Source organism: Glycine max, chromosome 13, assembly GCF_000004515.6.
Source record: "Glycine max cultivar Williams 82 chromosome 13, Glycine_max_v4.0, whole genome shotgun sequence".
Lineage (NCBI taxonomy): Eukaryota > Viridiplantae > Streptophyta > Magnoliopsida > Fabales > Fabaceae > Glycine > Glycine max.
The window spans coordinates 27,981,349-28,008,356 of NC_038249.2; the positions used below are offsets into that span (position 1 = coordinate 27,981,349).

General features: G+C 30.9%; 3 protein-coding genes across 4 annotated transcripts; 2 read left to right on the plus strand and 1 right to left on the minus strand.

Annotated features, from left to right (window-relative positions):
• Window positions 1–11,263: 11,263 nt before the first annotated feature.
• Window positions 11,264–18,415, minus strand: LOC102668705 (uncharacterized). The gene is made up of 9 exons (XM_014765610.3): window positions 17,390–18,415; window positions 16,359–17,269; window positions 16,000–16,188; window positions 15,787–15,924; window positions 15,498–15,635; window positions 14,562–14,725; window positions 13,371–14,473; window positions 11,967–12,231; window positions 11,264–11,668 (listed from the first exon to the last, which is right to left on the minus strand). Exons 2-6 carry the CDS (start codon window positions 16,688–16,690, stop codon window positions 14,677–14,679), a joined length of 846 nt encoding a protein of 281 aa, XP_014621096.1. The 5' UTR covers window positions 16,691–17,269; window positions 17,390–18,415; the 3' UTR covers window positions 11,264–11,668; window positions 11,967–12,231; window positions 13,371–14,473; window positions 14,562–14,676.
• Window positions 18,416–19,512: 1,097 nt separating this feature from the next.
• Window positions 19,513–23,497, plus strand: LOC100500321 (putative dolichol phosphate mannase synthase). Of its 2 annotated transcripts, none has more exons than XM_006593309.4 (9): window positions 19,513–19,631; window positions 20,194–20,305; window positions 20,601–20,700; window positions 20,837–20,870; window positions 20,936–21,012; window positions 21,503–21,528; window positions 21,607–21,771; window positions 21,866–21,980; window positions 23,016–23,423. In XM_006593309.4, exons 2-9 carry the CDS (start codon window positions 20,196–20,198, stop codon window positions 23,118–23,120), a joined length of 732 nt encoding a protein of 243 aa, XP_006593372.1. In that variant the 5' UTR covers window positions 19,513–19,631; window positions 20,194–20,195; the 3' UTR covers window positions 23,121–23,423. The 2 variants fall into 2 exon arrangements, with proteins under 2 accessions (XP_006593372.1, NP_001236329.2); NM_001249400.2 differs by having other exon boundaries at window positions 19,522–19,631; window positions 20,146–20,305; window positions 23,016–23,497.
• A 302-nt stretch (window positions 23,498–23,799) lies between these two features.
• LOC100801560 (magnesium-chelatase subunit ChlI, chloroplastic) lies at window positions 23,800–26,579 on the plus strand. The gene is made up of 3 exons (XM_003542657.5): window positions 23,800–24,389; window positions 24,491–24,606; window positions 25,379–26,579. Exons 1-3 carry the CDS (start codon window positions 24,293–24,295, stop codon window positions 26,429–26,431), a joined length of 1,266 nt encoding a protein of 421 aa, XP_003542705.1. The 5' UTR covers window positions 23,800–24,292; the 3' UTR covers window positions 26,432–26,579.
• Window positions 26,580–27,008: the final 429 nt, after the last annotated feature.

Genomic DNA, 27,008 nt, shown 5'->3' on the forward strand with positions numbered 1-27,008 from the left:
TCATGTTCGACCTCTTATTGAAAAGTAAAAAATTAATCAAGTCATCATAAAAAATGTCAAATGATGTATTGTTAAATTTTGTGGGCTATAATCTACCAAATAAAAAAAAACAAATTCGCGTACGTGCTATATATAAATTTTATCTTGCAAGGTGAATCTTATTTATTAGTTCACTCCAGTTAATATTACGTTAAGTGAGTGATTTGGTAGTTATCCTTTATGTCAGCCCGTGTCAGCAAGCTGCCCATGTGTTAAAGAATTCCATTAAGGATCAAAAGGATTCTTGTGGATAAGGAAGAAATGTGTTAGGAACAAATTAAGATTTTAATTTGTCTAATAGATTTGTATGAAATAAATGGTTGTTTTTTAATTCACGTTCAAGAGGTTGTTAGCTGAACAATAAATGCTATATAAAGTTAATGGTTTTATTATCTATTATTCTAACGATAATAATTAAAGAATTAATGAAAATAAAAATATTTTATAAGTAATTATGCAATAATAATATATTTATAAAAGTAAATGTTAAAGTTAATACAGCCATAATTTCTCATCTAAATATTGATATTGTAAGAAACTTCTTACTTTTTCCCTTAATTCTTGCTCCAAAGAACTTATTTTTAATTTAATTAATTAGTTACTATACTGTTTGACTTTAATTTTCATTCAATTTCTTACATTAAAAATGAAGTCATCATATTATTGAAGAAAGCCCCTTCTAAATTTGGATTTTATCTAATGGTCTGATTTATGTTGAAAATTCTATCTAGCAATTGAATTTGTGGTTGTTCTTCATGTTTTTATTTTTTAACCATCATAAATAAAAAATTTGCTTTCCGTTAATAACTCGAGATATATTTTTTTTATATAAATTTTAGTTTTTTGAAATTGTTATATATATTTAATCACACTTAAATTTATCACCCCTTCTAAAATACGTATATATTTTTATGAGAATCGAATTTAAGTTTTTTCTCACAAATCCAGCTCATTCTCATCCCTCCCTGTCATGCTTTTATTTATCAAGATCGATAGCTAATGATTATAAATATTTACATAAACACCAGAGATAATGGAACTATTTTACTAAAATTATATGTGTAATGTTTAATTTTTATGTAAAACCATAAGTAATTATATAATTTATTAATATAATTTTGAATATCAATAAATTCCAGTATAATTAGTGCATACCAAAAAATATAGTTATACATACTTAAATTTATTTATTTCCAATTCATCCCCTATATGATTTTTATATTCCCCCTAGGCTGGATTTAACTCATCGAAAGTGAGAGTCACATTTTATATTAAGAATAAAATGCGAATGCATAACTTTTAATTGAAAAATAAATAAGTAATATACTTAAAAATTTATAATATAATTTGTTGTGTGTGCATACTACTAAAAAATATCATTTATATATTTAGAGACAAATAGTCATGTTAAAATATTACTTTCTTGAGTATGACCGTTGTGTAATAAAATTAAATTATTTTTTAAAGAAAAATTTAGTTAATTTTTATTCAAAAATCTCATAAACATTCAATACATCATAGTGAACTAGAGAGGCAACCTCAATAGGAACCTCCTCAAGTGAAACACTTTCCTGAAAAATTAAATTGTTAATATAATAAACACATTAAGATTTATATTAATAATATATGATGTATTGCATTAACATATGATGTATTGATATATGTTAATATTCTATACCAACTAAATTTTTTAGTATAATAATTTATAAAATATATACTAATAGTTTAATTTTCATTAGATAACTACTACTATAATACCCAATATTAAATTGTTAGCAAATAAAGTTTTTTTGTTAATATATAATTATTACAATAATAATAGTTAACTTTTAAATCAATGGCTATCATTTCTTAGTTTCCCTTTCAAAGTATGCTAATTAATTGGATATGGCCTGAGTGTAATAGATTGATTTGATGAATGCTATTGCGATGGTGGATGCAGATCTTGTTGATGGAATCACGTTAAGTTGCTTGTAGCTTTATCCTGTTGGGATAATATTTTTCATCATATATGTGTTATAAAAATCAAGGATAGAATGTTATTTTCTATTTTTAATAATTTGCTTTTCGATCAAAACAACTGTGGAGATTTTTGAGAGCTACGTGGCGAAACCGAAGAGTCTTAAGTGAAACAATATTATAATATTAAGTGACATATACAGAGGAAGGAAGTGAGTGAATGATTTTTTCATTAATGTGTTTGTATCTATCACTACTATGTCCTCTTAAAAAACATCTATCACTACGATATAAGCAGTCAAACAAAATCTATCATTAATATAAAACTTTTATTTGTGTGTACGAAACATATATATCATGTGAATTTTGTCAAATAATTGTATATCAGCTTTAGAAGTTTTGTATATATATAATTTATATGAAAATAATTTTTAATCTAGATTTTGATTCAATTAAAAATTATTAAATAGTGTAATCATTAATGTAAGTTATAATCTGATCATTTCATATATGAAATCCTTATTTTACCCTAACCCTGAAAAATAAATTGCTTTTATACATTATAACAAACCTTGTATAGTGATATTAAAAATTATGTCGTCTTTGGTTTTGTTTTTATAAAACAACAGCGCTTTGAGACTATCGTCTAGTGACGGTCTACTCTTTCTTTTTAAGTTTCTCTTTAAAATAGCTTGACAGACGATATATAAGATGTGATTGTGAAAAAGATTTGCAAAAAAATTATAAATCACAATTCAATCTCTTTATAGTGATTTTTGCCTTTACAGATTGTTAAGGGACGTTTCTGCTATGAGAATTTACTTTTTTTAAAAAAAAAAATTGACGCCATGAATAATTATTTGCATTGGCAAAGCAAATTCTTCCATTTGTAATGGAAAAGAATTTCAAACAAACAAATAATTTATCACTCAAAAAATTAAATTTTCTAGCTTATAAAAAGAGAAATTAATTTTTCTAAACTCACTTTTAAAATAAGATTTTCAAACTCAATTCTTTTAAAATTAATTATACTAAGTTTGAAACAAAGGGACATAAACATTTTGGTAAACAGGTGCAGATATGATCCAACATAAAATGATAAAGGTTAATTGCTATGAAGCAGAGAAATTATAAGATTGAAAGATTCCTTAGTGACGAAGAAAAAAGAAAAATGAGAAAGATCATGCATTTGAATTTTCTACTAACAATTAAAAACTAATATTTGTCAATAAAAAAATTTGCAATGGAGTAGTGTCTTGGTGGAGTTATTATCAGGCAGTTGATACATGGATGTGTTCATAAAAATATATCACGGAAACTAATTTTTGTATGATTTTGTAATAAATTTTTAAATAAAAAATATGAAAAAAAATTCTAAACAGTGCAAAGAACAAAAAGAATGTACGAATAGTAACCCCATGGAAGAACTGATGGTTTGGCTTGGGCTTTTCGTGTAGTTTAATTTTGGGGGGAAAAAAGAAGAAAAACCGTCTTACGTAAGGCTGAGAGCATACATTTGTTATTCTTCTAGTATAGTATTCTTATATTGGGTCAGTCAACACACGATAGATGAATTAATCAATGTCTTATGTGTCAGTATTTGAGCTAAATAAAGTAAATATCAAATTAACCTCTTAAGGTTGTGTTTGAAAAAAACATAAGATTGAACGTAACTCATATTTTTCTAATTCAGCAAAAAAAAAAAAAAAAAACTCTCATATTTTCCATCAAGATACTTGCTTCTCCATTTAAAGTTTTGAAAAGTGTAAATAGACGTATGTAAGGCTGCAAATAGTAAATCAAACACGCACTAAATTGTCCAAAGGAAGTTTTAATTCCATGTATGTTAGTTGAAACTCATGGTTCTCTATTTTTATTATAAAAAAAAGTTGGCAGTTAAGTGATATTTAAATAATAGCTTGCACATATGACATATCTCGACTTCTTTCAATCTCGGTCAACAATATCCTGATTATAAAAAAAAAATCATCTAAAGGTACTATCGCACCTGAATTAGCATCAAAAGTTTCAAAGTTTTATTGCTGAATGCACATTATTTATTGTTAACAACAAGAAGGAGCATGAAATTATTCATGATCCCAAAGTTAGAATTGGAGCATCCCAATTCCCAATTCTTGATGATCAATCAATATTCAATGGTGCTTCGGATCTGGGCCCGAAGGACTAAGACGATTGGTCTTATATTTGACAATCTCCTTTCCTTTGAGTTTGAGTCCTGAAACAACTATGGCAATTCCGTCAGCACTCAATGTAAAATCTGATTTGGTGGTGCTTCTTTCAAAGGATGAAGGGAGAGAACGTTGTTCAGAGATTACAATAATTGACAACAAGACCAAGATTGTGCACAACCAGAACTTTGACATTGCCATTGAGGAGCTTTTGGAGTTGCAAAATATATAGTAACTTTGGATCTTGGTGCAGGGCTCCGAGGCAAAACTATGCATATTTATAGGCCAAAATTGTAATCACAATGACAATATGATACAGCATATGTTGTCATTATAAATGTAATAGTTAGCCAATAGGTTAAAAAATTGTTAATTAGAGGTTCATATGCGTATGATGAAACAAAGGTTTCAAATCAAATTTTGTCTCTTCTAATTCTCCAATAGTTGATGTTAATGAATTTGGTCATGTTTTGGTTTGGATGAACCTAAATTACCAAAACAAACCTAAGTTATCTCTAACTGGGAGTTAAAAATTAGTCCTTCAGAGCATTGAGATTTGTTTAAAAATTTGATATTTTTTAAATAAATATTTTTCTATACACCCATTTACAAATCAGATTTCAAATTATATACTTAAAACAATACTATATGATTATCTCTATCAACCATATCATACTATATTAATAACATACTTAGAAAAGTTTTGTACCTTTTTAAATCCCCACTATGTACAAGAATAAATGGTGTATATATCTTGGATATCTTTTTTCTCCAATCTCTGCCACCGACCATGGGTTATGGGCAACCTACTAACTGGGTCACCCATGATTTGCTACTCATTAAACCAAGAATTGTACGGTTAAAGAATAAAAAATAGAAGAAAAATTATTGAAAGCATAATCTAATGTTAAAAATATATCCCACCAGTAGTTTTAAATAAAAAATAATAATTATACATTAACTCCTTGACCATTATCTTTAAGGTACTAATGAATAGCAAAATCATACATATTAAAGTCACAAGCTCTGAGAGATGTTCGGTCCTTTTTTAGGTGTACCTAGTATTTTAGGTCACTCACTACCTTTCATGCCCATTGGACACTGTAAAACAAGTTGTCTTAAGTTTTCTGTTCGGTTTAGTTGCCCAAGCATGCTTTTAGTGGGCAATATTAGTTCTCAATAGTGTATCTGACAACAGCGTCATATAAGAATTACAACATACATTTGTTGACTTTGATGAAGATCACTTTAAAAATCATACCTAAAAATATTTTTAAATGATTTAAAATATAGAAAAATTGTATTTTCAAGCACATCCAATAAAATTGAAACAATATACAATTTTTTACCCTATATCAATACATAAAAATTAAACTCTACCAAAACTATATATAAGATATAATACATGTAAATGAACATTTTTTTTATGGAAACACAGAAACTTTAAACTAACTTATGAATATGAATAGTTTATCTAAAATCATATCAACATTTAAATTATATATTTTTTCTTCCTTACTATCTTTTGATTTACTTAAATAATTTATAGAATGCTTTCTTTTAATTAATTTGTTGGATGTTTTCTTTTATCTAATCAAATTTAAAATTTCTTTTTACTAAGTTTAGATTTAAATAATTAAAAAATTTCAAATTTGATTTTTTAATCTTTCATTTGATATTTAACATTTAAAGTTCTTAAAAAGTTGTAGGCAGATCATCATTGTTTTCTTAATTTTATTTTTACTTGAACAAATTTAACTACTTTTTTTATTTTTTTAATTGAAAAATTTTATTTTTCTTTTATATGTTGATATTTATACGTAAATTAATTAATATAAAAGATTAAATTTATTTAAAATACATTCACAATGTAATTTTTTTTATATTATCATTTAATCACATATTATAATGTATGGTAAGTTTATTTAATCATATATTGACAATATAATAGATGAGGGTAAATATCTTTTTAAGAAATTGCTGAGAAAATTTATAAAAGTTCATGATGATGAACAATTTACCTAAACTTAAATTAACAACTAAATTATTAGGGAGATTTTATACTTTTTTATTTATTGTTGTAATAATATTAATATAAAAGTATTTTTTCTTGCTTACCATCTTCTAACTTAATATAAAGGTAGGTTTTTAGTTGTGTTATCATGGTTCATTAGTTGTTTTTTTTTTTTTTTTTTTATCTAAATGATGATTTTATATCTTCACCATTCACAAATTTAATTGTTGCTAAGCCATTTTAAACGACTTGCTGATATCCTTTTATTGAACTATAAAAACTTCACATTATGTGAATTTCCAAAAACAATAGCAATCTCTTTCAATCATTCAACTCTTCGATCAAGAAAAAGACATGATATCAGTGCTTCTTATTTATTTTCGAATCCACTGGGTCATGCAATGCATGGTCTAAACACTTTTTTGGGTTTGGAAAAGTTCATAATACTGCTTCATGGCCCGGTTTTTAGAGGCATGATATTGTCTGGCCAACATTAATAACTTATGTTTCTTAAAAAAACATTAATAACTAATGTTATTTTATATTCAAAGCAAAATAAACATTTTAATTTATTTTTGACATATTATTAATGATTGCTTTTATATTGATAACCTGCCGATTAGAAATGCTCATAAACAAACATGACTTTTAAAACAATTATTATAAATGTTAATAATTTTATCATATATAATTATTGTATTCGTGATTAAATGATACTGTAAAAAGAAAAACATTTATATGATAAATACATTCTAACTAAATTCTAAAATTTAAGCAGCTAGAAGCATAAAATGGTAAGATGTAGTTTTTCAAAGCATTAGCTACACTAATCATAAGGGTCTTAGATATTATAATTCTCATTATTTAATTTTTTTTATCAATGGTTGAAATTTGGTTCACTTTTTATTTTATGATTTTCTTTCTAATTTTTCCTTCTTGAAATATGTTCTTGATCTGTGACAATCATTGGTGTGGGCTGCGAAAGAACCTTGTTCTTGATTCATACTTGTGGTGGGAAGGAGATAGAGGGGGAGAGGAGGAGACAAAGGAAGAATAAGAAGGGTAGAGAGAATGAAAAGCAGAAAAAGAACAAAGGAAATCATTTTAAGCCACCAATTACGAGTTTGAAAGATCTAATGGTCAAAATAACTCTCCCATTGCAAAATAATAAGTTTTGCACTGTGCCTCCCATCTGAAAATCCCTATCGCACCGTACATATCCCAAGGGGGTATCACACGCTGCCCAAAGTCATCTGCTAACTTTGCTTTATGCATGTTAAGAAGGGGTTTGTTGAATCTTCTCCATTTTTTTCTCTCTCTATTTATTCTATTACTAAACTTTTGAGAAAATAAATGTTACTCCCCTTAAAGTGTGCATCATTTCCATTTGATTTATTTTTTCAAAAGCTTATAAAAATTGATCTTCTAACTAGGTGATCTTCTATGTTTGTTGAAAGAGGAAGATTTGGAGTTCTTCCTTGATATGCTTCTAAGCTTATCGTTATGCATTGGAGTTTCCTAGCTGCCTGATCCAAATTCACCTTGGACTAGTCCAATTACAGGAAGAGAACATGACATGAATAATATAATTATGCCAAACACTCCTCCAAGACTAAATGCCAAGAGAAAGGATATCATAACAGAGCTATATCTTATCATCATGTGTTTAAATTGTTCCATTATCTTATCTGATCTTGTAACATTGGTAATCAAAGATTTGCAGCTCTGTATGTAGTAATTAAATATGAAGAATGAACTGAGACAAAAAGCTTAAGTCTCAACCCAACCCCACATCATTCTTTTCTACAAATAAAACCTAATCAAGTGCTTGCCGTTGCTTTTATTTGTTAAATGTTGGTCGGCATTGTTCTACCGACTATTTCGTCCTGTATGAGAATGAATTGATGAATATAGTTTATGGCTCAACTGAATTCCAGAGGCATGCATTGATATCATTTTTGAGTATATTGATCCAATAAATCTACAGATTTGAGCCATGCAATTGTTAAGTGATGTACCTTAATTAATTAGTTACTACAAGCAGGGAAAATACAACATATAAAGAGAAAACCCACTTTGATAAGAGGATATCGTTTCTATTATATTCTTTACCTTATCCTCACTATCCTCTGCTTAACTGGCATTAACGTGGCCTTTTATCTTTTCAACACACTACATCGCAATTGACCTTCATATATTTTTTTTAAGGTGCACTTTCGTATATTTTTTTTTTATTAACCACAAAGTATTTCCCACTTAAAAAATGTATTGACTAGTTATTATTTTTTAGTTTCCTTCTGGGATGCCCAATGGTCAGGTTTTCAGCCGATTAACATATTGTGCATCACAGCTCTTGCATATACCATTGATTCTGATTCAGAATCTACAATAAAACTACTTAGAGCATCAAAGTGGAAACAATAATTTTTTCTCTCACACACCCCTTTGGGAGAGAGAGAGACATATACTCGGAGAAGAAAAAAGGAGAGAAAAAGTTTTAAAAAATTGTAATAAATGACATGATACAAAGGGAAGATCAAGATTCAAGATAGAAAGACAAAAATAAGTAAGAAAAAAGAAAAAAGTAGATATGCAAAAGTAAAAAGCCATGCATATCCAAATGAACATCGCATCGAATCTTTGAGCGGCTTCAAAAATTATTGTTCACCTAATTTGGATCCTCCTTAGGACCTCCCTATTGGATAGTTTATCTTCTTTTAAATTATCACATGTTCCTACAATCTAAAATTTTTGTGGGTATTAAGATCTCCTAAATCGTCTTTAAACACAAATGTTATCCGGAAGGAAATAACATTTTCTCTTTGTGTGTGTGTAGAAAAGCTCAGACTAGGTTCAAAATTCATTTATGTTTACATGATCGGAATTTTTAAGAAAAATAACTTTAATGGTGTGAATCTTGTATTGTTTAATTTGATACGCATGAAGTGGATCTTTAAGGAGGCTGAACATTCATACTTATAAAGAAAGCTCGTATGTATATTTATATTTATAATTGTTACGTTAATACGATTCACAAAGGAATTATAGTACAAATCACTGTAGTAATTTTTCTTCATGTCAAGAACTGGATTCTAACAATCCATTATATTCTCATTCCTCTCAATTTACTGGGTCATAAAAAATTTAATGGTTTAGATGTGGGTTGGATGTTAACTGGACAGAATGCAGCAGCAGGAGAGGATAGTAGAATCAGTCCTTTTTTTTTGGTGCTTAAAGAAGTATAGTCTATTTGCTATAACAGTATAACCCAAGTTTAAATATAAAGAAAATAACTTCAATAATCTGCATGCCATTTTGGCTACGTGTGATCGCATATCAAAATACAAAAGGAAATACTACTATGTTATTTATTGGAGTCAAAGAGATTCGTGTTACAACGTACAAGGTCTAACAAAATAATCCTTCCACCTATTTTACAAGAATCGCATGCCACCCTTAGGGTGCTAAATGGAGTATTTTTTATTGATAATTTTGTTTGTGTTTTTATTCTCATAGTAACACGATCATGTCATTTTGTGAAAGGATTTTTTTTATTTCCATTATTATAAATCGTCATTTCATACTAGCAAAACTTAAACACACACAGTAGATCTAACATCTCTCCCCTAGCTTGCCCTCCACTAATAGTTGTTTTCACCATAATACACCAAATGAGTCTTGAAATTATGAAAAACCGTCATTGTAATTCTTGAAATTAATCACTGTAGTCTTTGTTTTAATAATTCTTTTTTTTTATAAGCAAAAAATTAATAAAATCTTTTGCTTATAGAAAAAAGTTTACTATTTTTTCCCTAAACTTTTTAAGATTTCTATTTTAGTCTTTTAATTTTTTTTGACTGATTTTAGTCGCTTAATTTTTTTTTTATCCTTACTTTAAGAGATTAAAAATAAGGACGAAAAATACTTTAAGCGATCTTAACTAGTAAAAAAAATTTAAAAACCAAAAACAGAAATCTTAGAAGGTTTAGAAACAAACAAATAATAAATCCTAGAAAAAATTATTAAAACAAAGACTCCAGTGATTAATTTCAATAACTAAAGTGATAGTTTTAAAATTTGAAGAACTAAATTAACTGAAACTCAGTTTCAAGAATTAATTTAGCGTATTATTCACTGTTTTGAAGTGATGGTGTGCATCTGGGCCTCCCGGACTCACTCGATTGGGTCGGTAGTAATGGCTTCCTGTTGCATTGCTGTTTCTGAACCCAATGCTGTAAGAGACCTTAACACTTTTCTTGGCTAGGCTGCTGCCTTCTGATCCTGGATAAATGTAGTGCTTGATACTACTAAAGAAGAGGGAGCTAGGGGGGGAATGAGAAGAAAATGGATCATGATTCCTCAGGGGGCGAGTCTCGGACAAGGAGAATGAAAGCAACAGGAGTAAGGTGCAGAAACAGAAACTCAGTTTTGCCATTTACCTCTCAAGATTTTGAAAAATGCTTGACAGATTTGTTACTTATATCCTAGTGAAGAGGTAACATGTATATATATAGGCATCAGGTGCTCGCAGTCATTATTTTATGTTATTGTAATCCAAGTGGAAGTCCAAGAAGGCAAGGACATAAAAACACTCGTCTGAGTCTGTCGTGCAATTGATTTTTGTATCTATGTGAGCACTTCCTAATCGTCAAAAACTTTTATTGTCCTTTTTGTAAGCTAAATACAAATACTCTGTTTGGACAAATGTGCTAAAAAAGATACATTTTGGACCTATTAGAGCCAAATCGGTTGTGTTCAATCCTCAACCACATTATTCAACTCCCCAGTGCCAATCTTTTGCCTAATGAGTGTGCTGCTATGTCGTATACGAAAAAGAAAAGGGCTAGTCTTATCGAGTATCCCCATTTCTCACCCTGTTGCCTTTCGACCTTTGAAAGAGTCCCCACAGTTAATGATGGCTAATGTGTCAAACTTATTTTGGAGCTAATTAACATGCATGCTTGCTTAGCTGTTTAAATCATGTCTTTTTGTGAAGTTTATCTAGAGCTAATTAGCATACAGTCATACATGGTTGCTCATTTACTTCTTGGTGATTTGTTTCCTTCTTTGCGGGAATGCGAGTTGATGAAAGGATTAACTCCCATTCTGAAACAATTCATGGGTTAATTTGTGAATCATAGTTATACCTTACAGTCCGATAGTTTAGAATTTAGAAAAATATTTACATTCAACAACTAGTAGCAACAATCTGTTTTATCTGAAGAATTGCGAGATTCTTTCCCCCTTTTCAGCAATTGGACTGCTGACCCATGTCTGAGGAAGAAAATCATAGATTATACACTTCGTTTTTCTTTAAATTTGGCCACTCATTGTGCAATAGAGTCCAAATTTTCGTTAACCTCATCGTTGGTTCTCAAGAAGAAAGTCTGACTAGAATTTTCAAAGAAATGCAAAAGGCTTTGGATGAAAAGCTAGTTTCTTTTCTTTTTTCTTTTTTTCCTTTTTCCTGTACCCAGTAAAAAAATTAGCTGAGTTAACTAACGCATAAGGTAAGACAATTAAGGCTCAAATGGACTAGAAACATGCATCACAATAGACTATACAAATTTAAACCCTTAATAGACCAAATAAAAGACAAAATTCTAATAATCTCTCGTTTTAAGGAAAGCAAAGGTTAGTCAGGTTCAGACAACATTGAAGGAATACATGTATTCGGTTCTTCAATTCAAATGATGACTAATACCCTGGCAAATTTTATTGTGCAAAACAGTCTACTCATAACAAAGATCTTTATGCATACATACCTCAGCCGATCTAGTTTGAATCCCCTTGGGCATCAACTGGGAAGCAAACTTCTGTACCTTTCAAATGTTCACAAATGTCAAGGAAATAACCAGCATTAATGTCTACTCTTAAATGATTAGAAGGAAATGAATAAAAAAAATAGTGAGAGGATATTTCTTCTTCATGAATGGGATGGTCAAGGATCAGCAAGTTATTGTCGTTCACAATGGCTTGAACTAATAATTCTTTTGCTTCATCTTGCTTCTTTTTCAGCATGTTACAAATCTGCTAGAAATAACATTTAAAAAGAAATCCACCATTAAAAATGATCTGAACATATTCAATTTAAAAACAATTGCAACTTGAAAGTGTATGAAATTACAATTTTGTTAAGAGAGGAGATAATTTGGTTTGCTTGCATAAACAATTAAACACAAGAACGGGGAGTTTAGGAACAAGAAATGGCTCTATAAAGGAAGATATAAATGTCTTTCCTTGCATGTAGCTTGATCAGCCTCAGGCCAACATAGTCATCAGTCCTAATAACATGTATGCTCACAAATTCTAAATTGTATGATATTACATGCTGTTTTACTTCAGAGAAACAAAAAAGCCATCTTTTATTTTTACACACCGATCTGAATTTGGTCCTCAAAAAATTTTGCATTCAAAATGGGAGCATATCTAGTGAGTGTATGAGAAGAGTTCATTTTAGTCATACAATCATATATATAGTTAAGATTGTTATAAATTATAATTATAATTAGTTTTAATCTTAACAGTCTATTTTAATTATACAATTGAGATTTTTTGCTTTGGTACTCTCATCTCTCATGTGATACACTTCCTTCAAAATGTCTCTTATACAGTGCCTAAAATAAAGTAAATATCAGTGTCACAGTAACTAATTTGAGAAAAGGGTTATTATGGTGAAACAGGCCTTGAAAGCAAGGGAGATGTTCATCATTCATTCATATACTCATATATAAACTGTTTGGACAGATGTCAGCATTGTGTAAATTTTCCCCACCCTTTACTTATTCTTTTTTATTGATTCTGCATTTTTCTTACTGAAATTGGGTTGCTTTTTTATTTGTCCGCTAACGTGCGAAGCACAGGTGGACTGTTCTAGTGATACTTCAAAGTTTAAACACAGAAAATAGAAAGTGTTTACCTAGTAGCATATTAGCATGTTTCTTCAGTAACCAGACCAACTTCTTGAATTCTATGAAACCGTTTTCATGTCTCAACTCATACCAGATGGCAGAAGGCAACTATTACCAGCAGGCAGCAGACTATCTTTTGTTTTTCAATATCACGCCTATTGCTTAAATATACTTATAGATTTGATAACCCGGTAAATTGAATGATTTTAGCATAACACTAACAATTCCACAGATGATAAAAATGTTCAGATCACTCACATCCTCAAGTTCTTTAATATACGCTTCAGCCTTTTCAACATTGTTGTTATCTTCCATGAGTAAAGGATCATGTATTTCCACTTCCGTCACTTTAATCACAGGTGAACTTTTAAGTCCAGAGGTTGAATGATTGTAGAGTAAATTGTTGGGCATACTCTCTACCTGACTTTCATGGAAGGAAATTTGGGTAATATGGAGAGAGAGAAAAAATCTAGTATTGACAATTATCACACTTAAATATCCCCAAGTCTCCTTGCATTTATCAGTAAACAGCAATCATCAAAAATATATGACAATACATCAGATATAATAATCCCCAAGCTTTGGTTATGTACCTCTCCAACAACTTCTTCTGAAGATTCTTTAGAACTTCTGCAGTTAAGAATTGTTACTTTTCCAGAAGTACCAATAAAAGAAACTACAGAATCTATCAAAAAAGAGAAATTAAAGCAATCAATTAGTTCTGCAGGACCTGCTTTTACTAGGAGAAGACTGGGAGATGCACTTTAGGGGCCTCAACAATGTAAAATCAGCATCAGAAGCCTGTGGAATTGAGTCTTTTAGATGTTCAAAGAATTTCTGTAAGATGATTCGTTTGAACACAAAGGTACCATATATTCATATTAGAGTAATAAAGTTATGAAGTTATTTTTATGTTCTTCATTTTCTTTTCTTTTTTTTCTTTGAAGAAACAAAAAAATTCATCCAGCTATGTGAATGGATGTGGACCGAGGGTTCAAGGGGAAGAATTATGCACCAAAAGTACTTAGCAGGAGACAGGAATGACGACGTTTGCAGATATGACTTTATTAAAAAAAATAAAGGTGACAAGTATAGGTCTTGGATGGTGAGTGTCAAATCATTTGAGAAATGATTTTTTCCTTCAATCTTCAAAAGGTAAAAGTCTTTGGAAATTTCAAACCTCAATAGTTTTCCTCTTCAAAAATGGGGTTGAGGACTTCTGATTGTCACTGCTGTCAATAGAATGGTCATTCTTTGATGTTGTAATACCCCATTTGTCCATGCTTTGGCCAGAGCTTACTAGGGAGTTTGTTTCTTTTTGGTGTAAAGCAGTTGTTAGAACCCTGTTAGCTCCAAAGCTCCTGAGATAACATAAAATTCATTTAAACAGTCTCTGCATGAAATTAAAGAGAAAAACAGAAGAAGGAAGTATTACACTTGGCACCAGACCTTGAAGTTTTTAAGCTTGAAAGGGCAGGAGTGATCTTGCAATTTTTAAAAGAAGAAAGTTTATTTCCTTCTATGGAAGAAATCCTTGATCTGAGAGAACTCCTTGCCTGAAGCTTCAGGTTGAGAATTTACAGATATCTGGGTAGTAATTATAGCAGTCTTCTCTGTTAAGCAGGAAGATTAACTTGAGAACTGCAAAAATCCTCAAAAAACGGAAATTTATGCTCCAAATTATGATAATCCCAAATAACTTCTTCAAAGCTTAAAATCTAACTAAAAAATCTCTATACACCCAAGCACCAATTTCCAGAAATCAACTAAAATGATGTAAATAATTAGAGTCTAATTACATTGAATCAAGAATCTACAGTAAGTGGTCTCTGAAAAGTTTATCATAATCTAAAGATCCAAGCACTGAAGGAAAGAAAATTTTCACAAACCAAATTAAATTTTAATGAGAAAAATCAGTATATGATCATGGCGAGGACCAAAGCCTGTATCAAAGGCACATCTTTAAATTGTTTTTATCATAGTGGTAAAAGACCATGTCTAGAAATAACAAAATTAAGAACCACATAAATAAAAAAACTAATAGGGAATGAGAAACAAATACTTGTAAAGATGCATCTTTATATTCTTTCATCAACTAACTCTTCAATATTTATTGATCTCATTCTTGTTAATTTTTTTCACTCAATCCAAGACATCTAATATAGCTGAATTGTCATAATTGTTCAAGTGAAACTCTGATTTCTTTTGGCCATATTTAGAGAAAAACATAGGCAAATAACACCAATTAATTCATAGTACAGCAGATTAGCAAAGCCAACCACACAAAATCTTGATAACAAATATTATCTGGATTCGGGTGTATTATTTCTAGTTCTACCACTAACTTGAGTATACAAAGCCAACACTCAACAGAAGCTGCCTTACCTCAGCATACTAACATCTTCAGTTGAAATGCCAATTTCTAGAAATGTGGTCTTGCTTTTATTTACTTCATCAAAAAATGATTGCTTATTCCCAGCCAATTTTCCTGAACATGGTGAGACATCAGAAACAATGCCCTCCCTGATCATGATTAGAAAAAACAGTCGCATTCATTACATGGAAGTAATAATCCAACTTCTGCAAAAATATCATTTATGAAGTTTGTGGAAAAAAGTGACGGTAAAAGCAAGAAGCTTCTAGTTTTACAGAAGTCCAGGAACATATGTATTACCTGGTATTGCTACAACTTTTAAGATCATCTTTACTACCAAGCAAAACTCCTGCATTCCTCATTAATTTGCTGGAATCTGTGAGGGAATCACCTACCAGTTTCCTTCCATGTTTTGTGTCATTTGACCTGAAGTTCTCCCTGTTGAGTGATATAAATGAACATTCCACCATTGAAAGGCCAATAACTATAACTGTTATCACAAGCATAACACACCGTGCTTGAGTAATGGATCCGAGGAGGATGTCAATATTTTTTTCGTTGCCAAGAGAACTACCCTTTGTCCCAATTGTGGATGAAGGTTGTTTTAAAGACCTTTTGCCCTCTGGTGTGCTGAACATATTTGACTGCAGATCTTGGAGTTTTTTATCTTTCATCAGCATCATTTTTTCAACTACAGGTTTACTGCATCAATTGAATGAAAATCGTGAAAACAGTATACATCTAAAAAAAACTAACCTCATGTCCTTGCTACCTTATAGAATAACATTTTCAGAAACTCAGCTAATAACAGAAATAAACTATAAACTAACACTCATAAAGACATAATAATAAAAGGATCATAATAATTTGACCTGCTTGTGGGAGCCAAATGACACACTGAAGTTGTTTTTTTGTTTTCTCTGTCGCCATTGTCACATGAAATCTTCTTCAAGGCATCAGTTTTATTAATATTTTCACAATTTGTATACCTCTTTTCTGGCTGAGGGTCACTAGTAACTCCTTCTTGGGTACTGCTACCTAGAGTAATTGCTTCTCCAACACTGCTATCTGACTTAGTGACGTGATGTGGGGAGGAATGCTCTAATTGTAAGTCTACACTATCAGATTTCACGTTTGTTGCCTTATCATTAACCTCTTGTATGTCACCTGAAACATTAATTTCTCTTGTTCCAGAAGAAAACATTTTTTAAACTGATATGTTGTCTTATCGTTAACCACTTGTTTATCTCCTGAAACATTACTGACTCTTGTTCCAGATGAAAAAGCATTTGTATGCTGGTCTGAGATAGTGTGCTGTTCTGAATCACTCTCACCTACTGACTGAGAACTTGCCATATTGATAACCTGCTCAGATTTTGATCCTGTTAAGTTTGACTTTTCAGGTAAGTCTCTTTCTTGATCAATTTCCTCTGTACTTTTATGTTTATTTATATCTAAAGTTTGATTCTCCATTGGCATGTCAAGATTCCCAGAGGATGAAATTTTGGAAACAGAACCATCCTGTTTGGAAACTAGATTCCCTGGGCTACCAACCACAGTCTCAACCTTCGAAGTTTCCAGCCTCACTGATGCATGGGATTTCACAGTTGTGCTATCATTAGATGCACGAGCACCTTCATCATCATTGGTTTTAAGCATTTCACCACCTTCTTTATCACTTCCTTCTGTAGTTACTCCCTTTTTTCTTGGGCTACTGTTGGAGGTAGTTACTACTTTCATGAAGCTTGAATCAAAATTGAAGCTACCCAACCTATGCCAATAACTGGTGCAAAAGTGTGAGAATAGATTTATACCTTCAAATCACTCACATTCATGCTGCATAAACCAAAATAAATATTCGTGCCTTAAATGATTATTGCTTCAATTATTTTCAACCACTTACTCATTAAAATCAAAGCTGAAATTAAACCCATCTTGCTTCCCTTCTTGTGAACCAGAAACTTCTCCTTTCTTATCCTTAGACTGGGAATTCTTCTTGGCTGGGCATGTAAAATCAAGATCTGACATGTCCAACTTAAATGATGATATCTTGTTGAATTCACCATCCAGATTAAAATTCATGTCCCTACCAAGGATTATTTGTAACACGTCAAATTAGGAATTACAAACTCACAAGTCAAAATTGCATTACATAAGCACATATGTATATCCAGGTAATTTGTTCCTTAAATGAAATTCTCTTTTATATAAAACATCACAATCACTACATATATGCAAAAGATCAAAATAATGAACATTTAATTTATTATATCACCCTTCTACAGTATAAGTGCAAAATATTGAACCTGTCAAACGAAAAACACTTTAAAACAGAGAACTGAGAGAAAGATTCAGAACGAAACCAATAACGGAACCCTTGCCATCCATACTTCACTTTGCATAGTCTAAACTCTTAACTTTAGGAAGTTAGGAAGACTTAAATTTTTTCAAAGTCCAATGTCTTCTTCTTGCCTTTAGAAACAGTGTCAAAGCTAAAGTCCATTGCATCGTCATCTGGCATTGACATGGATTTCCAGAAGCCAAGAAATTCCTTTCCAATTTCATCATCTGTTTGAATTGAAAAGTGCAAAGAAATTGGTACTTACGTAAATCATTATTGTTGTTTTTACCCAACCACGAGAGAAGAAAAAGAGAAAAAAGAAAAGAAAATATTTGGTTCTCCCATTGAGTAGGTGAGGTGAGAATGCAATCTCAGAAATTTACAAGAAGTTGCAAGACATCTAAGAATCTTGCATATATTTAGGATTAAGGAATGCATGAATTAAAAAAAAAAGTAGCCCTTACGTATGGTGTGAAGAACTTAGGTAATTTATTCCAGAAATTATTTGACTGCTGAATTCTCTTTTTACTTTCTTGTCTTATAATTTTGTCTTCACTTCATTTTCCAAGAAAGTTGAAGATAATCTATGGCGAGATTTGCTGTAAGAGTATTTCCAAGAAAGTTGAATACATATTATCATTTTTTAATAAAAAAATATTTTTATGTGATGTTAATAATTAATATAAACATTTATTACTGATGTGAAACTTTGATGAACAACACAAAAAATACTAAAAAAACGTGTAAGTTTTGTGCTTTTTTACTTTTCAAAAGCTGAACGATTAATTAATATAATATGTACTTCTATATTATAAATATGAATCAATTTTTTCATTGAGAATGTTTTTAAGATCTATTTTTGAACAAAAATATTTTTAGAATTTTTTATAAAATGATAGTGTTTTTAACAGTTACTGTTATTTATTACTATCATTAAGTCATACTTTATTCATCTTAATAATTTAATATGGTCAACTTAATAGTGAGAGGTTCGGGTAATTTAGACGAAGGCTAAAGTTTATTCATATGTTGTATATTCAGTAGTTTTTTTTTAATATTATTCTTTCAAATATATTTTTAAATTTTAATTTGATTTAACATTTATCCAAAAAAAATATTTGTATTGTTCATTTTAAATCATTCTCCTTTAATCTTTTATTTGTATACTTAATTTTTTTGAACTATTTATATCTTTCAACTTATTATTTTCATATTTTTTTTAAAATTCAAATTACTCAAAAATAATTTTTAAATTAAAATATTATTTATTACAATTTTTAATTATTTTTAAAAAATATTTATCATGTACATCACACATGTTAAAATATAAGTTTATTTTAATTTAATAACTATATTTTTTTTCTCAATCATCTCAAATTGCTTGCTTTTATTTTATTTTTATTTTTTTATACAAATTTTATTTTATTTATGTGCTTAATTTTTTAATTGTTCATCTTTTTAATTTATCCTTTTCACTTTTATTTTTAAATTAAATTTATATATATTTTAAAAATTATCCACAATCAAAATAATCTTACATGACAACATAATTTATATATCATAAATATAAATATAAGTATTTATTTAAAAATATTTATTGATTATAAATTTTAGTTATATAAAAAAAACAAACTTTTATGTTCTACTAAGTATAATTATACTTATAGACTTTAAATACAAATAAAAAGTTTATAGTAGTTGACATTGTTTTTGCCCCTTAATTTCCAGCAAAATCGTTCTCTGTCTTTTGAAGCAGCTGTTGCCCATTGTGAAGTATTTGTTCTCCGTCATCTCGCGTCGTTAGGTTAGTTCATCTCTGCCACTTTCGCTTTATTTTTCTTTAATCACAATTATTCTGTGATGGAATCTGTTCGTGTTAGAGTCTGTCATGGAGAAAACGCTTTCCCCGATTTTAAATTTGTGTTTTTTTTTTCTTCAACTGAGTTTTTGGATCTTCTTGAATAAGATGATCCTTCACTAATTTTGGTTCGTTTCGATGAATTTGAGAGCCGCAATTGGCATTTCCCTTCCTGTACGCATGCGTAGGGATTTTATTATTTGGTTTAATAATTAATATTATTGAGAGGCTCTTTTGATTCAATTAATCTCAATAACTTCCTACTCGATCATCGATTTTTTTTACCCAAATGACATGCCAATTTGATGCCTCTAACCGGGTGACTAATACTTCTCCTCCAAAATAGTAGTATTATAGAAATGATCAGCGTAAGTGTATTTAAAAAAGAACTGTTTCTATGTGTAAATATGTTGATTGTTCTGTATTACGTTAATTCAAACTCATATTGTGTATTTGTTAGTTCATTGAACTCACTGCATTGAGTGGATTTGGTCCAAGTTGAGTTTAGAAATGGATGGCCATCATCAGAAGCAAAAAAACAAGTACAGTATAATTGTTCCTACATATAATGAGCGTCTCAACATTGGTCTCATTGTTTACCTCATCTTCAAGCACCTTGGGTAATTTCTCCTCATGATTATATCTTTTCCCTTGTAACTGTTTTTTTCTTCTGTGAAATATGGATATAATTTATAAGCTTGGCTCTCAATATAAGCATGTTCCTATGTGTATAATGCAAACAAATAGTAATCATTTTGTAATATATGGCTTTTTAGTTTAACCCAAAATACAAAGAGAGAATTTTAGTAAGAAAGTTTCTTTTTTTCCTCACAATTTTTAGAAAGCTATTGCTTTTGCTATCTCTATATATGATCAATCATCTTTACGAATACTTCTTTTTGTTGCTCAATTCAGGGATGCTGATTTTGAAATTATTATTGTGGATGATGGCAGTCCTGATGGTACTCAGGATGTTGTAAAACAGCTGCAGCAAGTTTATGGAGAAGATCGGATTGTAAGCAGTGACATTTACAAATTGAATTTTCATATAGAGTCAACTAGTCATCCATGGTTTATTCTTTTTTTTTTTGGGGTCATCTCATCCCCCTTCCATTCATTTATAGTAACTGTGCTTATTCCTGTGGTTCCAGCTGTTAAGAGCACGACCTAGGAAGCTGGGTTTAGGTATGTTCCTGATACTTGTACTAAATGATTTTGCTAAATTAGCCTTTGATGCAATTAATTTGCAGGAACTGCTTATATTCATGGCATGAAGCATGCATCTGGAAATTTTGTTGTCATCATGGATGCTGATCTATCACACCATGTAAGTTATGCTATTTGCCTGTAGAGGATATTTTGAATTTATGAAGAATGATTAAGAGCCTGTTTGTTTTACAATATAATTGTGATTCTCCACACTTTTCCATGCAAAATTACATGGCCCCAGGCAATTTTTTCAGTGGGAAATGTTTTGGGTCTATTTGTTTTACACCAGGAATTAATTCCCCGCACTGTGCACATGTTTCAATGTAAAATTTGTTGTTGGGATTAATTTGGATACATAACCCAATTATCTTCAATGGCTCGAAGTCAATTATACCCAACATTAAAAAAAATGGGCACTTAATCAGCCAGCCACAAAGCTCTGTTTCCATCCATATAGAAACAGGCTGTAAATTTGAAAGGGAATAAAAAGAAGGGTTGGATGAACTTCTTTTTTGGATTTTTAGTTTAGAGAATTTATTAGTTGCTGAATCATATTTTTTTCTTATTTATTTATTTGTCTTTGTCTGATCTATTTATGTCTTCTGCAGCCAAAATATTTGCCAAGCTTCATTAGGTAAAGAAAGGTTCTAGTTATTTCTTTCTTGTTTTCTTGTTACCTGCCACAATTTAATCGTTCCCTTTTGCATTTTAGAAAGCAGTCGGAGACTGGTGCTGATATAGTTACAGGGACTCGTTATGTTAAAGGTGGTGGTGTGCATGGATGGAATCTTATGCGTAAACTAACTAGCAGGGGGGCAAATGTTCTTGCACAAACACTTTTATGGCCTGGTGTCTCAGATTTGACAGGATCTTTTAGGTATAAAGCTTGATAATTCGTATTAGCAATTTCACGAGTGTTGGTTGCTCCCCCGTTCCCTGGTTTGAGAGTGATGTTTTGTTGTTCTTTGTAGACTTTATAGGAAATCAGTGCTTGAAGATATCATTAGTTGCTGTGTTAGTAAAGGATATGTCTTTCAAATGGAAATGATAGTACGAGCATCCAGAAAAGGGTACCATATCGAAGAGGTACAGTTGTTTAATTCATGATGCTTATAATTAATATTAACCTGGTTGTTATGCTGACTTTATAGATCTTGATTTAGATATGTAATAGCATTTATCAGTACACTGTATTTGCCATTTGTATGTGTCTTGACTCTTGATATAAATAACATAATTTCTTTTGATATAACTTGTTCTTTTTGTTCTTTAAAAATGTCGATTGAACAACGAAACATGATTTTTTCTTTTTTAACTATAGGAGTTTTAATTGACTACATCTTACAGATGTTTGTTGGTTAATCCTGGAACTAAAAGTGTTTCCAAATGCATATACACCCTTATTATGTGCCTTTGGTTGGCCTTGGAATTGCTTTAAAGTGGATTCAGTAATGGGTGATGATATGTATATGTTTGTATGTTGAGGCAATCAACATGTTATATCCATGCAGACATGCTAGGTCCATATATTGAATCTAAGTTGTTATGGCTTTGTTATCTGACCATGTTGTCAAATTACCTATTTAGGTAGGCTGTTGGTCTTCCATAGATCACTGAATAATTCATTAGATTGAGTGCATTGTGTGACACTGACATGTAACTAATCATGAAAGATGCATTTGATATTAAGATTGCAAATTTGAATGACAAGCATATTCGTACAGTCCTGTGCTTTGTATGTAAACTGCTTGAAATGGTAACTGGTTAAACAGTGTCCCTATTCCTTTCCATTGTTCTATCTTTATCTTTCTGGAATCAGTGTTTGCTTGTCATTGGGCACGTGCATGACTGCTAGTTGGTTACAGAGAAGTTTATATGCATTTATTTAGACAAAAATACGATGTTCTAAACTTTAATATTTGAATCTAAATATGCATTTAATTCATGTGGGAAATTTGAATGCTAATTAATTACATCATGTGTTTTTATAATGTGCTTCAGCAATTTAGCCTCCCCCTCTCCTTTTTGTGTTTACTACACCTTCACCGAATACTTGAGTAGATGGCTTAGAGTTCTCATTATTCACTTCATAACTGACTTATATAATTCAAATGTGTACAGGTTCCAATCACATTTGTTGATAGAGTATTTGGAAGTTCAAAGCTTGGTGGATCAGAGATTGTTGAATACCTAAAAGGCCTAGCATATCTTTTGGTAACAACATAAAAGATAAATCATAACAACTGATATATGTCTTACATTTTGGGGAAAAAAAACTAGATATAAATCTTGTTGATCAACTACCTGTTTATTGGGGGTACATCAGCTTGGCTGATAGAATCTCCATAACTTGCTTTTTCAATTTAGCAGGAAGCATCTGTATGTTTCTGTGTCTATAATTGTGTGAAACTTGATAATTAATTGTTTTAGATTTTATGAACTTGTGACTTAGGCTGAGGTCTTCTCTGTTTCGCCCCTTCTAGGCGCCAAGACGCCAACTGTAAAATTCTGCTCCAACTATTGATTTAAGTCTCAAAGTCTTTGTAGATGACCATACTAAAGCTTGACTTGTAAAATTCTACAGGAGATTTCAACTACTTCAGAATTCATTGAGCAGCATTATAGTATAATTTTAAAATGACAAATAAATAGAAATAATTTTTTTCACAAATAAAAAAGAAACGAAAGTAATTCATTTAACCATTTAAAATTAATTAATTCAATCAACATTACATTAGTTTGAGTGAAATTTAGTTTTGATCTTTTAAGTAAGATCTCATATTTGAATATTGATGAAAGAAAAATATGATTGGAAAAAAATATCGACAAATCATATATAATATTTGTTCTGGTTTCATATTATGTGTGAAATAATTATTGATTTGACAAACAATTACCTTTTAAAAAATTATCTTTTCAATAATTTTTTTATTTACAAAAATCAAACTCAAGACTTTATTTAAAGAATTTATTTAAAGAATTTAAATTCTGTTGAACTAGGACCAATGACATTTGGTTTCACATGTAATACGGTAAAAAAAAAGAAGAAATTATTCAAACTTTAAAATAATCAGGTCCGTGTTGAAATCAAATCGAAAATTATTAATACTGAATTTTTTTAAACCAGTAAATGGTCCATACCATCTTTTTTAAAATATGACAAAAGCAAGATATCGAGTACTTGAGTAGTGACCATACCAAAAGCAGGAGATACGACCAAAATAGTGAAAGCTCAAATCTTCCTTCTATTTATCCTTAGCTAGTCTAGTCTCACATGCCAAAGCCAAACCCTCCAATCTTGTCTCCTAGTGAGAAAAGGAAATAATAAAAAAAAACACGCATCAATAAATAACAACACAAAAGAAGAAGGCGCATAAGTGCCATAACAAATAAAAAGAATGGCTTCCACGTTTGGCGCATCTTCAATTACCTTCCTCTCTTCACGATACTACTCTTCCCAATCCCTTGCCACCGATTCTCCCTCTCTAACCACAGGTGCATTACACACATATTCTCTTCTCATTCAAACCTTTGTTGTTTTTTTTTAGCGTAATTGTGAGCTAAATGATGTTGAATAGCAATTTGTGGCTTTACAGTGCAGATATTTGGGCGCAAGTTTTGCGGCGGAGGAAATGGATTTCACAGCGTCAAGGGAAGGTCTCTGTTCCCGGTTGCGAGTGTTCTTGCCACTCAACTTAACTCTGCACAACAGGTATGCTAGTAATATTGAACATCCGCAATGAATGTTTGTAATAGCATGAATTGAGGACATAATTTTTGGACCATATAGAGAGATATTTTGTACTACCTTTGTTTCTTTTGTATTTGCACATCACTTGGTTGAACATGATGTGTAACTTGTTGTAAACCTTCCAATACATGTCTTCCACTTCTGCAGATAAAAAAATTAATACTGTAGGTTTCAAATACCTTGCAACCATGTTAGGTTTTACTCAGTCATTTTTGCTCGTTATCCTCAACCTTAGTAGTATCAAATAAAATGAATTTAATTAAGATGCACTAGATTTTTTATGCTGTAATATATAATTGCAATTTTATGCAAATCGAAATTTAGAACATACTTCTTGGACAATACTAAAATAAAAATTATAAATTATTAGTACCAATTTCATTCCTTTCTTGAAACTATCCATAAAAAGGATGATTTCTTTTTTTGGTTCATCAAGGGACAATACTATGCTTTTTCTATATTATACATGCTTCTATGATTCATGTAGTGCTGGATTTTCACAACTTTTGGTAAAGGATTGAATACTTCACATACACATATTGGTGAAGTATCCAAGAGAATTGGTATTGGATATGAATACCTAAAGCAAATTAAAGTATCGGTGCTTCAAAGTTGGTAAACAGTGTAAAATTCTTTACACTTGTGTGTATCAAAATGTGGCCCTTGTAACTTTAGTTCTTGGTTTTTTTGTTTCCCGTTTTGATGACATCTCAACTCTGTAAACTTAATCCAGGCTCAGAAGATTGCTTTTACCGAGAGCCAGAGGCCAGTGTACCCATTTTCGGCTATAGTTGGACAGGATGAAATGAAGCTTTGCCTTCTCCTAAATGTGATTGATCCCAAAATTGGAGGTGTAATGATCATGGGGGACAGGGGAACAGGGAAATCTACAACTGTTAGATCATTGGTTGACTTGCTTCCTGAAATCAAGGTTGTTGCTGGTGACCCATATAATTCAGACCCAGAAGATCCAGAATTCATGGGTGTTGAAGTGAGAGAGCGTGTGATAAAAGGAGAGCAGCTTCAGGTTGTCTCCTCCAAAATTAACATGGTGGATTTGCCATTAGGAGCTACAGAAGATAGAGTCTGCGGGACAATTGACATTGAGAAGGCCCTCACTGAGGGTGTAAAGGCATTTGAGCCAGGTCTACTGGCTAAAGCTAATAGAGGAATTCTGTATGTTGATGAAGTTAACCTTTTGGATGATCACTTAGTTGATGTATTGTTGGATTCTGCTGCATCAGGATGGAACACAGTGGAAAGAGAGGGTATTTCGATTTCACATCCTGCTAGGTTTATCCTAATTGGTTCAGGCAACCCCGAAGAAGGGGAACTCAGGCCACAGCTTCTGGACAGGTTTGGAATGCATGCTCAAGTTGGGACCGTGAGGGATGCTGAGTTAAGAGTGAAGATTGTGGAGGAGAGAGCTCGTTTCGACAAAAACCCAAAGGTTTTCCGAGATTCTTACAAGGCAGAGCAACAAAATCTCCAACAACAAATTGCCTCAGCAAGGAGTTTTCTTTCTTCTGTTCAAATTGACCGCAATCTCAAGGTAAAGATATCCAAGGTTTGTGCAGAGTTGAATGTGGACGGATTAAGAGGAGACATAGTAACAAACAGAGCTGCGAAAGCTCTTGCTGCCCTCAAGGGAAGAGACAAAGTAAGTGCAGAGGATATTGCTACTGTCATCCCTAACTGCTTGAGGCACCGTCTTCGAAAGGATCCCTTGGAGTCAATAGATTCAGGTTTACTTGTCCTAGAGAAATTTTATGAGGTTTTCAGATGAACATGGTATAACATGTTCTGTCTGCTCTAGGATTTATTCAATATTTTACCACTTCATCCTTTACATTTTTGTGGGGATTTTCATTTTCCTTGAAACTACCACGAGGAAGATTCAGATTTACAAATGAAATTCTAGGCCTCTTGCATTATACGGTGCCAGGATCTATAGTTTCTTCTGAATCTGTAATCTAACGGAGTAAGAGTGGTACTTTCCATAGTTTCTAAACCGATTTGGTGATTAGCAAGGGAAATCACATCTGCTTTAGAGGCCTCAAAAAAAGAACCGAGCACTAAAAAATAGGGGTGCTCATGGTTCATAATCATAACTACTTAATAACTATATTTCAAACAATTATTATAACTATAACTAATTTTGTATAACAGGTTATAGTTTTGTATAACTGGTTATTATTTTTAAAAACCAGTTATATAACCGGTTTCGAATACATAACTATGGATAAATAACCAGTTATATAAATAATTATTTAACTAGTTTTTATACCAAATTAAATTAATACTTTTTATCTTTAATTAATTGTTTAATTATCTAAATCTAAATTTATTAAAATTCACAATAT

Coding starts and splice junctions, on each gene's coding strand:
- LOC102668705 (XM_014765610.3), bottom strand. CDS start 16,690: ATGTTTTCTTCTGGAACAAGAGAAATTAATGTTTCAGGTGACATACAA. Junction 15,636..15,786: donor AAAAGTTGTAGCAATACCAG/GTAATACATATG, acceptor AATCATGATCAG/GGAGGGCATTGTTTCTGATG. Junction 14,726..15,497: donor GAAGATGTTAGTATGCTGAG/GTAAGGCAGCTT, acceptor CCTGCTTAACAG/AGAAGACTGCTATAATTACT.
- LOC100500321 (XM_006593309.4), top strand. CDS start 20,196: ATGGATGGCCATCATCAGAAGCAAAAAAACAAGTACAGTATAATTGTT. Junction 20,701..20,836: donor TTTATGGAGAAGATCGGATT/GTAAGCAGTGAC, acceptor CTGTGGTTCCAG/CTGTTAAGAGCACGACCTAG. Junction 21,529..21,606: donor TATTTGCCAAGCTTCATTAG/GTAAAGAAAGGT, acceptor TTTGCATTTTAG/AAAGCAGTCGGAGACTGGTG.
- LOC100801560 (XM_003542657.5), top strand. CDS start 24,293: ATGGCTTCCACGTTTGGCGCATCTTCAATTACCTTCCTCTCTTCACGA. Junction 24,390..24,490: donor TTCTCCCTCTCTAACCACAG/GTGCATTACACA, acceptor GTGGCTTTACAG/TGCAGATATTTGGGCGCAAG. Junction 24,607..25,378: donor AACTTAACTCTGCACAACAG/GTATGCTAGTAA, acceptor AACTTAATCCAG/GCTCAGAAGATTGCTTTTAC.